This window comes from Uranotaenia lowii, chromosome 2 (genome assembly GCF_029784155.1).
Source record: "Uranotaenia lowii strain MFRU-FL chromosome 2, ASM2978415v1, whole genome shotgun sequence".
Taxonomy (NCBI): domain Eukaryota; kingdom Metazoa; phylum Arthropoda; class Insecta; order Diptera; family Culicidae; genus Uranotaenia; species Uranotaenia lowii.
Window position 1 is genome coordinate 237,958,488 of NC_073692.1, and position 15,887 is coordinate 237,974,374.

A 15,887-nucleotide genomic window follows, 5' to 3' on the forward strand; every position below is an offset into this window, starting at 1 on the left:
ACCTTTAAGTTGCAATTTATCAAACGGCAAATACATGTGTGATAACCATAATAAAAAAAATGTTTCGTTATAAAAGGTTTATTTTCAAAAATAATGAAACGCACACACAAGTTACATTCATCTTACAAAGCTTATTCACTATGTCAGCTGAAAATCTGTTAGAAATAAAACATAAGTGTCACTACCCCCTACTTATTTTGGCAGCACATAGGTACGTATTGCACTTTCAATAAGTACGTACAGCTTGTGAAATATCTTAATTTTAATATATGTACCATAATTTATTTGTCGAATAATAAGCATCCAAATTTTATGATGTCGTTCTTGCATTGTTTCTCCTTGAAATGTTTGAAAGAATGTTCCTTAATATTAATGAACGACTGGTCTGAAAGTTATTCATAAATTTAATTTATCGGCCTCATCGGTGAAAAGCGATGTTTTTTTAAGTGGGGACATCTAAAGATTATGATTTTTTTTATAGATGGATAGAAGGTTAGATAAAATGAAAGATGGTGCAAATGAGCGTGTAGAATTTATTTAGAAGCATTATCATCACATATCAAATTTTTGTTCCTCACGGGCCTACTAGATAGAGTTGTATCTTGCAGTTTTCATCTTATGGGGCCAACCACGCTTGACCTATAAATGTGTGGTGTCAGATGCAACTCTATCTGTATCTACCACTTCATAGTAGTTGGCCTGAGAGGAACAAAAGTTTTATATATGATGAAAATGCTTCTAAATAAATTCTACCCACTAAAAAGGACATCACTTTTCACCGATAAGGCCGATAAATTAAAGTAACAAACATAAATTACGGTTATTAATCCTTCATAAAAAAAGTTATCAATTAATCTTGATTAATCTAATACTCAGTTCAAAATGGTTTATATACTAAACTATCATACCCATTTGCATTCTCAAGAATGGAATTAGTAAAGAAAACTAACGGAAAAATGTTGGCAAATAGTTCGTATTCCTGGTTATTCCGCTATGATTTACGGCAGTGATTCACATCTTAAATCAGCACATCATTGGTGCTGTTTATATTGATCGGCGGAAGATAGATGGATCGGACCTGAGTACGCAGCCGGGCAATGTCCACATCTTCCCGTTCGAACTCCCGAATGATCTGTTCAAACTGGACCAATCCTTCGCGGTTCGGTGGGAAGCCGTATTCTTTGATGACATTTATCTGGAGCTGCATCACTAAAGGGAATACGTACTGCATCATTTTTATCATTTCCTTGCCCGAGTTGGCTTTTGCTTCTGATAGCCTCTTGGCATTTTCTGGCAGATTGACGGTCTTTATCACATCGATTAAAATGGTTTTGCCTGTTTCGGCAGTGAAATTTGATAGGTAGGACATATCTAATAGATTTGGATTGCAAATTGTTGATCAAAATAATCCAACCTTGTCAAAAACAACTCGATTAACTGAACCCAAGGAATATTTAAAGAAGGTAGTGCCAAGGAAGCCCTGCTCTAGTATTGGTACAGGCTGAAACGTCACAATCACGAAAAATCTGTTAATATACTAAGGAAACTTTTCTTTTTCAATGATAATTCGAAGAATCTGCTGGAAATTTTCCACTTTAAAAACATGTTATTGTAGAAGGATTCTCTTCAAGATGGGTGCAAAAAGTAGCATTTTCAAATAAATTCTTCTTTAAAAAAGACCTTCGAAGTTCGAAAAAATTGTGGATTTCACCACTGAAATTTGCTAAACTTTAAAATTAGTTCGAAGTCTTCCATGAAAATGTTCGAGTCAGTGCAGTTTAAGCTCCTTGTTTTTTGTACTGGAAGAAGATTTAAAATGATTTAGAGTTTTTATAGATTTATTTAAGAGTTGTATCACTGACTACAGTTTTATTTCGTTTATGAAAAAATGAACTTCTGAAATGTCTGCTCTTATGTGAGAGCTGTTTGCACATTTTTCGTTAATTTTTGTAAAAAATCAAATGTGTTTCCGTCGACGTGTCTATCTTTATGACAAAGTTTTGCCCAATCATTATTAAAAAATAACATTAGGAGCTAATTTCTTTTTAATTATATGCCTGTTCCCAAAAGCTTCCCAATTTCCTAAACTCTACTATAGAGCACTTTGTAGCGCTACTGTTCGGTTAATATCTCCCATTCTCACATAAATTTTCGATACAATCGTTTTAGTGACGTCACAAAAAAAATCCAATATGGCTCTCGCCACTACCTTATTTAAATATTCCTTGAGCTGAACCAAGGTAGTGCCGAGAGCCATATAATTTTTTTTTGTGACGTCACAAAAACGATTGTATCGAAAATTTATATGAGAATGGTAGGAATTTCGAAAAACTAGTTTTAGAACGAAAGTAAATTCCAATTTTATTTTTATCATGTTGTAAGGCCTATATGAAGTTTTTTGGTCCTTTGAAGATTGCATTAGGTTTTTTCTTATTTTATAAATGAATGTAATGTCGTTTTGAAGCTTAAACGTGCGAAAATAAATAAAAAATCAGCTTTAAAAAGGTCTAGCTGGTTGATTTTAAGTGTTTATCTGATTGTCATGATTTTAATCCAACCGGTTTACCATATACAATTCTTATTTAGAACAATTAACATCAATAAATGAGTGTTAACTCAGTTTACTAAAATGCCAATATAAGATTGTGGTTTTGAATAAAAATTTGTGTTTTGATCACTTTATTATAATGAGGACCTTAAACTGCATTGACTTGAACATTTTTATGGAAGAGTGGAAGACTTTGAAATAATTTTAAAGTTTTGCTAATTTCATTGGGGATAACCCACCATTTTTTCTAACTTCGATGGTCTATTTTATAGAAAAATTATTCGAAAATGCAACGTTTTTGTACCGATCTTGAAAACCAAGAATCCTTCTACATTAACATATTTTCAAAGTGGAAAATTTCCAGCAGATTCTTCGAATTATCTTTTCCGTTGAAAGTTTCCTACACAGTAAATTTTTGCCTCGATTTCCAGCAAAAAAAATTGCTGGAAATGTTCAGCAATTCAAATTTTTGCTGGAAACCAGCAATCGGTTTTCAAATTGCTGGTTTTTTCAGCATTCGGTTGTGTTCTTGTAATTTTTGCTGAAAAACCAGCAATCGGTTTTCAAATTGCTGGAATTTCCAGCAATTGATGTAGTTAGCTGGAAAATCAGCAATCGAATTGTCAAATTGGAGTCTGTTTGTTTTCGTACGCTGAAGCAAGGTGAGACTTTATTTCACGAACTTTGATAAGATTAATGCAATTATTCTTATTTTCTTCTATATTTTAGCAACGATACATCAAGCCAAGGGTGAGTATTTATAAGATAGGTAGATATTTCAAGAATAATACTAATCAAAACTCTATTTCAGGTGGCGGATGATTAACATCCCGATGTTTGTAAATTAAAATAATATGTGATTTTGGGAATAAATACATAAAAGAAAAATGAAAGAAAATAATTGTTGTTCATTTCTTGTCATACCACAGCCAGTATCTAATATTTAATTTCGAATTGAAATATAAATTTGATATCAAATACAACCGAATGTTCTGAAAGAAATAGCTGGTTTCCAGCAATCTTGATTGCTGATTTTCCAGCAATTTGAATTGCTGGAAACCAGCATTAACGTTTACTGTTTTTTCCAGCAATTTAAATTGCTGGAAATTTTGCTGGAAAGTCAGCGGGACAAAAACCAGCAAAATTTTGCTGGTTTCCAGCAAAAAAAAATTTGCTGTGTAGTAAATTAACAGATTTTTCGTGATTGTGACGTCTCAGTCTGTACCAATACTAGAGCAGGGCTGCCTTGGCACTACCTTCTTTAAATATTCATTGGAGCTGAACCTCCAAGCGATTTTTTACTGCTTTTTACGCCGGGCGTTATTCTGATTCATCCCCTGCCCTTTCCTGCCGTATCTGTCTAGTGCGTCTAGTGTTGCCAGTGTTGTAGATCTGTTTTTTGTTGTTGATTTTTTTCTCTTATATCTCCGAACAATTTAGTCTTTCGTGTTATAAGGACATTGAATTTGAACTTAATCAATATAACAATACACTGGATGCCATGTAAAATTATAGACTGTCAAGAACAGAAACAGACAAATGTAAACAAAGTGTTAGTCAAATCGTGCACCAAAGTATTCCGTTTGAGCAGTTTCCCGCGAGTAAGTTTAGCAGTTTATTGCCTGTCTGTTATTGCCTCGGGTTGTTACTAACAGATATAATAGGCATATTTAATAAATTGCGCAATTGTGCGCGAGGAAAATAGGTTTTTATCCACCCACCAGTCCCCCTTGACTAAAGCTCACCTGTGATATCGCCACCTCGGATCACCACTCTTCCTGCGGCACTGCGAGCCGTTACTCCTATTTCCTTCGGCACTGCGAGCCGGCACGCAAACACTTCCTCCTTCAGCTCGTTCCGCCGAGCAACGATTTTGCAGGTAGTCGCGCAGCCGGGAATTTGTTTCCTAGGCGCGCAAAATGGGAACGACACTCCTTCGACTCCTTTCTCAATGACTCTGCAGCAACACAACAGCAGTGACAGCCAACAATGGTAATTCGGCACTTGTGACAGGAAACGCGTATGAATCGCGCCGCCGGGAATGATCCTGGGCGCACGTTTGTTCGGCCAATGTCGGCACGGCTCTTTTGGCCGAGGAAAACACGATCAGTCGCGCCGCCGGGAATGATCCTGGGCACGGGTTGGTCGAGCTCAACTTCTTCGGCTCGTCCCTTTAAAAACTAACAGCAACACAATGACGAAATCGCCTACAGCCGCAATTCGGCTCTCGTGGCCGGAAACAGTGATAAACCGCGCCGCCGGGACTGATCCTTGGCACGCGTATGTTCCGCCACCCTTCTTCCGCTCGATAATGCCCGCACAGCGTTCGAGGCCGAAACTAAATGCACGATACGTCGCGCCGCCGGGATTTCTCCTAGGCGCGCGAAATGTTCGGCTATATTGGCTCTCTGGTAGCCCACACTGCAGAGCGGCACTGTCGGGTGGATCTTTAGGGATCTTGATAAAAATTTTCCCTCCTGCCGAATAAAAGACGAAAATTGACCGCACGGCAAACGGAGGCAGGCTGTTTTGCCTTTGTCACAGTCTGGCCCTTGGCCGGCTGCTGGTATCCGGTAAAACGGCCCTACAAGTAACCGCATCATTAGTACCTAACCTATAAATTTAAAGTGCGCTACTCACTTCTTCACGAAGGCTTTTTCCGGCACAATCTGTCGTCGGGCAGCACGGCCTGCTCCGGCACTTCTTCGTCTCACTCCTGCGAAGGAATTTACAAAATTATGTCGCTTTTCGCGATTGATTTTAAATGAAAAAAGCATACCTTATTTCGATGCTTCTTTTCCTTGCACGCCGACTGCACTTTTCACGTGCGCTTTTTTGTTTGACAGCTCTACACGAGCTCTTAGCGCCAGGGTGTGTCCACCCTCAATCAGTGGTCTGTTTTTGTGTGGGTTTTTGTAACCCGAAATTGAGTGCATGTAATACAATCCACTTTTTACATCAAAATTTTGTGAATTTTTATGACAAATTCACAAAATTTTTAGGTTGCCGGTAATATCAGGAGAAGTCTTAGTTACTTAACTAATGCACTGTCGACAAATCTTTCTGCTAACTTGCAGCCACGACGAGTGTTCAATTTTCTTTTAGTTGCAAGATGTTTGCAATGAACTTAGTCCTAATTCTTGAATCTCGAACGAAAGTTTCACTGATGTCAGTATGATCAATCAGCATTCCAGCTGTGTTCTGGAAGATTTCTTACTTCTAATTATGTTTCTTCTCCTGATTATGGTTTGACTGTGGTATGGTTGGATGGTTTGATAAGGGCTATGGTTTGGTGGTACTTGTTTGATGGCGGTTCTTGATTGTGGGGTTCTTAGGGAGAAGTTTCAATAGTTAAAATGGTGCGCTCTCGATAAATCATTCTGCAATTTTGCAGCTACGATGAGTGTTTTGTTTTGTTTCAAAACTGCATAGCGCTTGCAGCTAATATGGGGCTAATACTCGAACTAAAGTTTGACTGATTGCTTTGAGTTTCAATCGGCTCTCCAGCTAAGTTCTGGAAGATATGCTTACTGCTAATAGTTACTTCTCCCTATTGAACTGTTGAAGTAAATTTGTGATATGGCATTATGGTTATTGCTTTAGATTTAGAAAGGTGGAACTTGTTGGTGGTGGATTTGTTGGTTCTTTTCTTAGATGATGGCGACTTATACTACAAACGAGGGCTTATTATTAGGGACATTATATGAATGGTTTTAGTTTGACTTGGATTTTTGATTTCTTCAACTTTTCTTTAGCGATATTGTGAGTTGACATCTTGACAGTTGTTTCTTGAAATTCAATGATACACGTTTAGGTTTTTCTTGACAAATTAAACTTGTTTTGTCAATTGGTCATGTTCGGTTGCTGGAATTCTTTCTTTCACGAATGGCGTGTTTTTTGCTTCAGCGGTGACTCTGTGCATGATTCGTTGACTGGAGTTTTCGTGCATAGCTGTGAAGTGTACCGATGCTTCGCGGTCAGTGAATTGTTGTCTTTCTTACCGCTGTGCGTATTTTGGTGTTCTGGTGGTGCTAACGTAGTTCGTTGATCTTGTCGTCGTTCATAGCTGTGTTGATTGTTGATTTGTCATGTTTGATGAATGTGGTGTCCGCTGGGCGTGTTTTTATTCTGCTTGTTGGTTGACGTTTGTCTTCGGACATAGCCTTTTGAGTACCGGTGTTTCTCGTTCGGTTGACGGGTTGTTGTGCGTATTTTGTGTTTTAGTGTTGCTAAATGTTGTTCGTTGATCTTGTCATCGTTCATAGCTGTGTTGATTGTAGGTTTGTCATGTTTGGTGAATGTAGTGTCCGCTTGGCGTATTTTTATTCTGCTTGTTGGTTGACGTTTGTCTTCGGACATAGCTTTTGGATTACCGATGTTTCTCGTTCGGTTGACGGGTTGTTGTTTTTCTTACCGCTGTGCGTATTTTGGTGTTCTGGTGGTGCTAACGTAGTTCGTTGATCTTGTCGTCGTTCATAGCTGTGTTGATTGTAGGTTTGTCATGATTGGTGAATGTAGTGTCCGCTTGGCGTATTTTTATTCTGTTTGTTGGTTGACGTTTGTCTTCGGACATAGCTTTTGTATTGCCGATGTTTCTCGTTCGGTGGACGGTTGTTGTTTTTCTTACCGCTGTGCGTATTTTGGTGTTTTTGTTGGTTGATGGTTATCTTCTTGCATAGCTCTATGTTGATGACTGTTTCTAATTGGCTTTTATATCTTTTGCATGATATATGCCCTGGTGATCACTACCCGAATAGCAAAGACCATGGTATTAAGATAAATGAACAATGATTTTCAATCTAACAATCAATTTCACCGTAGTTTCTAAATATATTTCAACCGACAGATGCACGGTTTCACAATAATTTTCTTGTGATTATTATTGTTACAGTGTAATTCATACACACTCATCTGGCGCAACCCCTTATAGTGTAGTTTTGACCCGTTATCGGAAAAGACTGGGTTAACTCCTTTTTCATGTAAAGTCCTTGTACCCCTTATTGTGTACACAGCATGTACGTCAAAGCAGAGGTGAAAATTAGTAATGTAAGCATGTAAAATTTACACATTATTTTGGAAGCCCGCTCTGCGATGTCAGCCCTTTGATGTTAGCCCTTAAAGTGTCAGAAGGATGGAAAGAAAATAATAAAAACAAATCAGTTTGTTTTGAATTTCTGTATTCGGCAAGGTATAATTTTCATGCTCCTGTTACAGAATAGGAAAATATTCAATCAACTCAATGAACTGAACTGATCTTTCAGCATTAACCGATTCATTGAATCGTCGAACGAGATCGGTTACGGCAGAAAGAGTTGTATATTCTGAATGACAAGTTAAAAAACTACCCTTTATTTAGTAAGCCAGCTTTTCTAAATAATGTGTAAAATTGACTTGAGGAAACGACACTTTTTTTGACAGATCTCGGCTGTTCGCAATAATGGGTCAATTTTACAAGTTTAAGGTGTTGCGCCAAATGAGTGTGTAGTAAAATTACAATCCAAACCAAAACGAACAATGGTAAACTTCTCGTTTTTTTACACATTCTCAAATGATCGTGTATAGAGATTTATTTTAAAGAGCAGCCATTTTGAAAAACAATTTTATCGCGGGCAATTTGTTTTGGTTACCAGCAGCGATTGCAAAATATCTTGAATGGTGAGTATCTTTTTGAATAAATTTTGTTTTTCCTAGCTGTATTTTTAAATGTACATATTTATTTCATCTTTTGCAGATGCTGTTCCACGGCTCCTTTCACATGCAGGCTTTTGAAAAAGCTCCCGATAAAGTTCCCACTGGAGACGGCAGGACGAGAAGGACAATCTTGCGAATCTTGTTTTGCTGGCGAATACAGAGTAAGTATTCTTTCCAGTATTTTCCATCGCACTAGCAAAAATGTTGCGTAATTCGTTCCGTGCGAATAAAATGAGGCTCAACATAAATATTTTTTTCAGAAAATAATTTTGATTTTTTCGGCTTATCATTCGTTTTCGATTTTCAGGCTGATGGATGCAGCATGAAAAGATTAACCGAATTTGGGATCACGCACCGCTTGCAGCTAGTTGGAGCTGTGTTAAAAACACATCGAATGGAATCAAGGTACAGGAATTTATAGAATTGTGAAAGTTATTAAAAAGTGAAAAGTGCGGAAAATACGTTAAAGTAAAAGTTGTGAAAATGAAAATGATTAACAATATTAAGATAATGTTGTTTTTTTAATTTCTTTTTTTTGAACAAGGTGACTGATCGCAATAATTGAATCAAAATTTAACATTTTGCCAAAGTTATTCCTTGTTTTAAGGGATATTATTCCTGATTTATCGTGCTTTGTTATAAATGTACCAGTACCAAACACGACTAATCATGAATAAAATTCCTTGAAACGAGTAATAAATTTAGCAACTATTCCAATCAGAAAAATTATAAATTATTCATTGTAAACCATGAAACTTTATGGTTGAAACGATAATAATAAACCAAAGAATAACCTTAATTTCCATCTTCGTTTGAACAATGTAAATTTACGGTTTTTCATGGTTTTACTATGAAAAAGTGGAAGCTGTTATCACCATGAACTTCATATTTTTGAGCTTCCGAATGTATGGGAAATCGCCATTTTTTTCATGGTCACGCTGCATAACAATACCCCTTTTTCATGGTTATTTTCGCCAAAACAGTGAAATGTATGGTCGGAAACTATGAATTCCAATGTGCATTCACGGTATCGTGGAAGATAATAAGCATTGTGTAGACCATAAAATTTATGGTTTGTGAATATGGAATTAATGGTTTTTTCATCGTACAATTCTATTCGGGTAGACACGTCTTCTAGCCGGTAGTTGTTGGCGCCTATTCGCTCTCTGACGAAGCAAGGAATGAATTTGGGTCCTAACTTTTTTGTTTCCTGTTTAAGCTTCGACGACAGATGGAATGATCTTCTCCAGACTAGTTGGCCTATCTCAAAACTCCTGGTGCGGGCTCGAAGGTCATACCTTGCTCTACTTTTTTCGTGAGCATCTTGTATTCGTTGTCTGACGAAGTCGTGCACCTTCGCTAATGCTTTGATACGATTTTCTTGCTGTTCTTGAGGATTCATGGAAGAGTTAAGACCTTGCAGCTTGTAGTTCTCGGTGAAGACGATCATTTCTCGACCATAGTTCGCGAAGTGTGGCGAGATTCCAGATACTTCGTGTTTCGCTGTGTTGATTGCGCAAACAATTTGTTGTAGATGTTCGTCCCACGCTCGATGGTCCTCGTCAATGAGTGCTCGAACACAGGTGATGAGCGTGCGGTTCACCCGCTCGGCGTTATTACACATGGGCGTATAGTAGGCAGTTTTCATGAGTTCTATCTTGTATCTACGAAGTAATGAGACGAATGCCATTGCTTTAAACTGTGATCCATTGTCAGTTAATATAATTCGGGGTGCAGAAAATTTGAAAAAAACGTATTTTTCCAAGAAATTGATCATCTCCTGGGTTTCAGCGGATCTGAATGGTTGAGCAAGTACATACTTCGTAAACCAGTCGACTATTACGAGGATTACCGTGTTTCCCTTCTTCGACCTCACCAGTGGACCAACCCAATCTATTGATATCAACTCCCATGGTTGCGAAGCAGGTTTTAGACCTCCCATAGTTGGAGTTAAACATTCGTTCGGAGCTTTAACCGCCTTGCAAACAGAACAGTTGCGGACATACTTTTTTACATCTATCACCATGCGCGGCCAGTAGAACGATTTCTGAATCTTCTGTAGAGTGCGATCTACGCCTAAGTGTGCTGCTGTTGGTATGTCGTGATATTTCCTTAGAATTTCCAATCTGGCTTCTTGAGGAATGACTTGCTTCCAGATGAAGGTTTTAGCGCCTACTTCGTCCGTAGTGGAGCAGTGTTTGAACAACTCATTTTGGATTATACGAAAATTCGGGAATTTATCAGGATCTTCGGTAATACCATGAACTAAGTTCGAATACCATGAATCATTTGTAACTTCTACGGAATTTATTTCGATTCTGCTTAAGCAGTCCGGCACTTTGTTTAAAGCTCCTTTTCGATATTTTATGTCGAATTGAAATGCGTTGAGCCGCAGAATGCACCGAGACATCAGTGAAGATGGATTTTTCATATTTCTAAGGTATTCGAGACTGGCATGGTCACAAAAAACAGTAAATCGTGAGCCTTCGACATAGCCCCTGAATTTCTCAATACATCGTATTACTGCCAGACATTCACGCTCAGTTGGTGAATATTTTCGTTCGGATGACGATAGTTTTTCAGAGTGATAGCATATTGGTTTTTCCGCTGCCTCTTCTCCTTGAGTCAGTACGCCTCCAATGGCTGTTTCGCTTGCGTCACATGCTATCTGGAATGGCTTTGCGTAGTCTGGTGTGGTGAGAACTGGTGCAGTTGTGAGACACTGTTTCAAACGTTGAAATGCTAGTTCAGCAGCTTCACCCCATCGAAATTTTGTCTTCGCTTTTGTCAGTTCTGTCAGCGGTACGGCAATCTTGGCAAAGTTGTTGATGAAGCGCCTATACCAGCCCGCCATTCCTAGAAAACGTTGAACATCTTTTCGGTTTTTTGGTTGTGGGAAGTTTGTGATTGCGGAAGTTTTGTCAGGGTCTACATTCCAACCGTTCTCATCTAGGATATATCCTAAATATTTCAATTTGGGCAAACAGAAGCTTGATTTCTTTTTATTGATAGTGAATCCTGCGTTTCTTAACCGATATGCTACTTCTCTTAACAGGTGTGTGAATCTTTCGAAAGAATTAGCTGCGATGATAATATCATCTAGATAAGCGAAAACCTCGGGTTCCAGATCAATGAACAGGCTCGTCATGACTCTAGCAAGTGCTTGACTTGCGGTGCAAAGGCCGAATGGAACTACGCAATACTGGAAATGACCTCGCTGTGGAATTGTGAATGCGGTTTTCGGTTTCGAGCTGTCTTCTAACGGTATCTGCCAAAAAGCTGCTTCTAGGTCGATTGACGCCAACCATTTACATCCACTGAGATTCTGCATTATGGCTGCTATTTGCGGAATGGGAAAAGCTTCAGGAACTACAATTTTGTTCAATCCTCTCGCGTCCAAACATAAGCGTATGGAGTTATCTTTCTTGCGAACTGCTACTACTGGCGAATTCCACGGACAGCAGAAGGCTTCTTCTATCACGCCCATTTTTAACATCCTGTCAACTTCTTTGTTTACATCTTGTAGGATAAAACGAGACATTGTGTAAAACCGTTGCTTCACTGGCTTTGCTCGATTGGTGTCAATTGCGTGAGTGTATAGATGCGTTCTTCCTAGCTTGCCTGTCGATTCAGATGAAGGGAATTCTTCGACTGCTTCTTTCAACCGCTGTTTTTGTTGCTTAGATAGACTGTTTAAGCGAGCATTGTTTTCTTCCGAGATGCTGTTCACTAGTAATTTCATTTGAAATTTGTTAAAGAAATCCATTCCCAAAATGAAACTATCAGGCAAATTTTTTAAACATATTACTGGCATTACGTGCCGCTTACCTTTGAGTTCTATCGGTAACATGACGTAGTGTGATATTTTGTGCTTTGTGTTGTCGGCCGTAAATATTGATCCTCGACCTGGAATTTTCTGAAGTTGAAGGGTTTCTGCTATTTCAGTTTTACTACCTCCTAGGAGTGAGCACATTGCTCCTGTGTCTAGCATTCCTTTCATTGGGATTCCTCTGCATGTCACATCAAGATACGGTCTATTGTCAAATGTGGAGATGTTGTGTACAGCTATGTTTGAATGTCCAAAGTTTTTTACTATAGATTCTGTGGGGTCGGTTTTTGTCTTGGGCAGCAAATTTGGACCCTCTAACAGTTGCCGCCTCTGGCGTTTCCCGGATGGTTGTGCATGAGATCTCTGGCCATTTGAATACAGTCGGTACAATTCCTCACAGTGTATCCTTGTTTTCCGCATCGATAACAAAACAGGTGTGTTTTGGGATACGGGCACGTTAGGAAGAAATGATCGTCTCTGCCACATTGCCAGCATCTCAACGTCGATGTCGTGTTTGCTGTAGTTTGGCGATTCGGCATTCTTTGGTTTCGCCCTTGATTATCCGCATGAACTGCGTTGAAACTTGCTCCTATGAATTCGTTCCCGTATCTGGGTTCAGAAGTCTGCCCTTCCGTTGAAAGATCATAGTTCTGCATCGCTGGATTCAAACCTGCATTTGTGTTACTATACTGCTGTGACATATCCGGCATGTTCTGCTGAACTAATGGCGAATTCCATTGTGGTGTGTTTTCGGTTTCGATTGCGTTAATCCCTTGCTGTGTTGTTGGCCTGTTGTCACTTTGTAGCTGTGGTCTTAACTGCCTGTAAACATTTGCACGTCCGAGCTCTTGTGGGCGATGTGAATTGCCCGCGAAGCTGCTTCCATTAATATTTGCTTCATCCACCTCTTCGCAAACTTTAATTAGGCTGGCTAGCGATGATACTTGCGCGGCAATCGATACTAATCTGAAGTATTGATTTTAATTTGTTCTCATAATGTGGAACTGGTCCATCTCCGAAAATGGAGGATCAGCTGCGCCGAACATTAACGTCAACTCCCAATGAAAAGTCTCAAATGATTCATTAGGTTTTTGTACTCTGCAGTAGACTTGTTTTCTTATCCACTGTGCAAAGTCTCTAGGAATAAATTGTTGTTTTATTCTTGTTTTAAATTCATCCCAAGAGATGTACGCATTGCATGCCAAACAGAACCAGTCTAAGGCTTTTCCAACCAGAAGAAATTTTATTTGTGACATCAATTCGTCACCATTCATGTCGTCGGTCATTGCGAATTTTTCTACCTTCTTGATGAACACGATCAGATCTAGCGGACTTCCCTTTCCGTCGTATTTGAAAGGCCATGCGTGAATTGGTTTTCCTCTTGGTCCTCTCTGGTGCCTGTTCTGCTCTCTCAGAATCGACAGCAGTACTTCGTCGCGAAGCTCCTGAGACATTTCGTTGTTCTGGTTGTCTCGATGCACTCCTCGATCGCGCTGTGAATTTCCACGTTCAGGAAGATGATGCACTTGTTGCATTCCCGATTGCTGAAGAGCTGCATTAATGTTTTGTTGAGGTGCTTGATGAATTTGAGTTGCCTGTTGTGGTTGCGAGATAGGTAACTGCCTAAGCCTCTCCAAAATTTCTTCCAACAGTTCAAGTTGATTCCTTTTATTAGACTCGACGTCGTTCCTTGTTCCGGTGTTGTTCTGCCCCTGGTTGCCTTCCCTCGTGTTGTTGCTGGCTTTGGGAATGGCTCCAGTTCGTTGCATGGTTTCTGATTGACGGCTTAAATTGACCGGATTTGTCGATGGTACAGATGCACCCCTGGTTCGTCGATCGTTCAACCTCAGTTCCTCTTCGTCGAATCCTCTAAATGGGCTGGAGGTTCTCGGCATCCTGTCCAAAACCGTTAGATTTGCTGCTGCCTCTAGCTGAATATTGTCTACTCTACCTGCATCATCATTCGATGTCAACGCTGCATTTAACTGTTTCACTTCACTCATCAGTTGCACTAACAATTCACTTCGCGGTTGATCTTTCGGAATAAGATCTAATCTGTTACGGTAATGCTCAAGACGCGAGAATAGTTGTCGTTTAGCATTCGTATCATTTTCATTGACAGCTTTACGCACGTTTGTTTTTATCGCTTCTAAATTAGTCAAACATAAATTGAGATTATCTTCAATGTTCATCACGTGTGTTGAGGATCTAGCATAAGAATTTGCTTTTTTCTCCTCCGTGATTAAATTTCGCAACGCGCTAAGTTTCGTTCTGCGATTACTAAAACCAAGATCAAATTTATTTCTGAGTCGAAGCTCGTAGTCAATTTCCTCATCATTCAAGTCAATAATGTCCATTTTGATTTTTGTAGTATCTTAAAAGGTTCTATTAAATTCGGGCGCCAATATTGCCTGTCTGTTATTGCCTCGGGTTGTCCCTAACAGATATAATAGGCATATTTAATAAATTGCGCAATTGTGCGCGAGGGAAATAGGTTTTTATCCACCCACCAGTCCCCCTTGACTAAAGCTCACCTGTGATATCGCCACCTCGGATCACCACTCTTCCTGCGGCACTGCGAGCCGTTACTCCTATTTCCTTCGGCACTGCGAGCCGGCACGCAAACACTTCCTCCTTCAGCTCGTTCCGCCGAGCAACGATTTTGCAGGTAGTCGCGCAGCCGGGAATTTGTTTCCTAGGCGCGCAAAATGGGAACGACACTCCTTCGACTCCTTTCTCAATGACTCTGCAGCAACACAACAGCAGTGACAGCCAACAATGGTAATTCGGCACTTGTGACAGGAAACGCGTATGAATCGCGCCGCCGGGAATGATCCTGGCCGCACGTTTGTTCGGCCAATGTCGGCACGGCTCTTTTGGCCGAGGAAAACACGATCAGTCGCGCCGCCGGGAATGATCCTGGGCACGGGTTGGTCGAGCTCAACTTCTTCGGCTCGTCCCTTTAAAAACTAACAGCAACACAATGACGAAATCGCCTACAGCCGCAAATCGGCTCTCGTGGCCGGAAACAGTGATAAACCGCGCCGCCGGGACTGATCCTTGGCACGCGTATGTTCCGCCACCCTTCTTCCGCTCGATAATGCCCGCACAGCGTTCGAGGCCGAAACTAAATGCACGATACGTCGCGCCGCCGGGATTTCTCCTAGGCGCGCGAAATGTCCGGCTATATTGGCTCTCTGGTAGCCCACACTGCAGAGCGGCACTGTCGGGTGGATCTTTAGGGATCTTGATAAAAAATTTTCCCTCCTGCCGAATAAAAGACGAAAATTGACCGCACGGCAATCGGAGGCAGGCTGTTTTGCCTTTGTCACAGTCTGGCCCTTGGCCGGCTGCTGGTATCCGGTAAAACGGCCCTACAAGTAACCGCATCATTAGTACCTAACCTATAAATTTAAAGTGCGCTACTCACTTCTTCACGAAGGCTTTTTCCGGCACAATCTGTCGTCGGGCAGCACGGCCTGCTCCGGCACTTCTTCGGCTCACTCCTGCGAAGGAATTTACAAAATTATGTCGCTTTTCGCGATTGATTTTAAATGAAAAAAGCATACCTTATTTCGATGCTTTTTTTCCTTGCACGCCGACTGCACTTTTCACGTGCGCTTTTTTGTTTGACAGCTCTACACGAGCTCTTAGCGCCAGGGTGTGTCCACCCTCAATCAGTGGTCTGTTTTTGTGTGGGTTTTTGTAACCCGAAATTGAGTGCATGTAATAAGTTTTGTTGGTTCCCGGAGATCTTCGAGAAGCACGGATGAGGTTCTGGAAGCAGCACCACGTTACTCAACTTTGGATCCGGTACTA

The 15,887-nt window shown here is 40.2% G+C and overlaps 2 protein-coding genes and 2 long non-coding RNA genes across 4 annotated transcripts; 1 reads left to right on the forward strand and 3 right to left on the reverse strand.

Moving 5' to 3' along the window:
- Nucleotides 1-62: 62 nt before the first annotated feature.
- On the reverse strand, nt 63-1,579 carry LOC129746553 (protein C10). The gene has a single exon (XM_055740247.1). It carries the CDS (start codon nt 1,367-1,369, stop codon nt 1,019-1,021), a length of 351 nt encoding a protein of 116 aa, XP_055596222.1. The 5' UTR covers nt 1,370-1,579; the 3' UTR covers nt 63-1,018.
- Nucleotides 1,580-3,734: 2,155 nt separating this feature from the next.
- Nucleotides 3,735-5,464, reverse strand: LOC129749015 (uncharacterized). Its single transcript, XR_008737898.1, has 3 exons — nt 5,328-5,464; nt 5,189-5,264; nt 3,735-5,132 (listed from the first exon to the last, which is right to left on the reverse strand). It is a non-coding gene; the product is annotated as an uncharacterized LOC129749015 (long non-coding RNA).
- Nucleotides 5,465-7,474: 2,010 nt separating this feature from the next.
- Nucleotides 7,475-8,941, forward strand: LOC129748531 (uncharacterized). The gene is made up of 3 exons (XR_008737750.1): nt 7,475-8,203; nt 8,280-8,400; nt 8,547-8,941. It is a non-coding gene; the product is annotated as an uncharacterized LOC129748531 (long non-coding RNA).
- A 3,441-nt stretch (nt 8,942-12,382) lies between these two features.
- Nucleotides 12,383-15,684, reverse strand: LOC129742436 (uncharacterized). The gene is made up of 4 exons (XM_055734335.1): nt 15,638-15,684; nt 15,499-15,574; nt 13,194-15,442; nt 12,383-13,034 (listed from the first exon to the last, which is right to left on the reverse strand). Exons 3-4 carry the CDS (start codon nt 14,423-14,425, stop codon nt 12,383-12,385), a joined length of 1,884 nt encoding a protein of 627 aa, XP_055590310.1. The 5' UTR covers nt 14,426-15,442; nt 15,499-15,574; nt 15,638-15,684.
- Nucleotides 15,685-15,887: the final 203 nt, after the last annotated feature.

Coding starts and splice junctions, on each gene's coding strand:
- LOC129746553 (XM_055740247.1), bottom strand. CDS start 1,369: ATGTCCTACCTATCAAATTTCACTGCCGAAACAGGCAAAACCATTTTA.
- LOC129742436 (XM_055734335.1), bottom strand. CDS start 14,425: ATGGACATTATTGACTTGAATGATGAGGAAATTGACTACGAGCTTCGA. Junction 13,035..13,193: donor ATTCCTAGAGACTTTGCACA/GTGGATAAGAAA, acceptor TCAATACTTCAG/ATTAGTATCGATTGCCGCGC.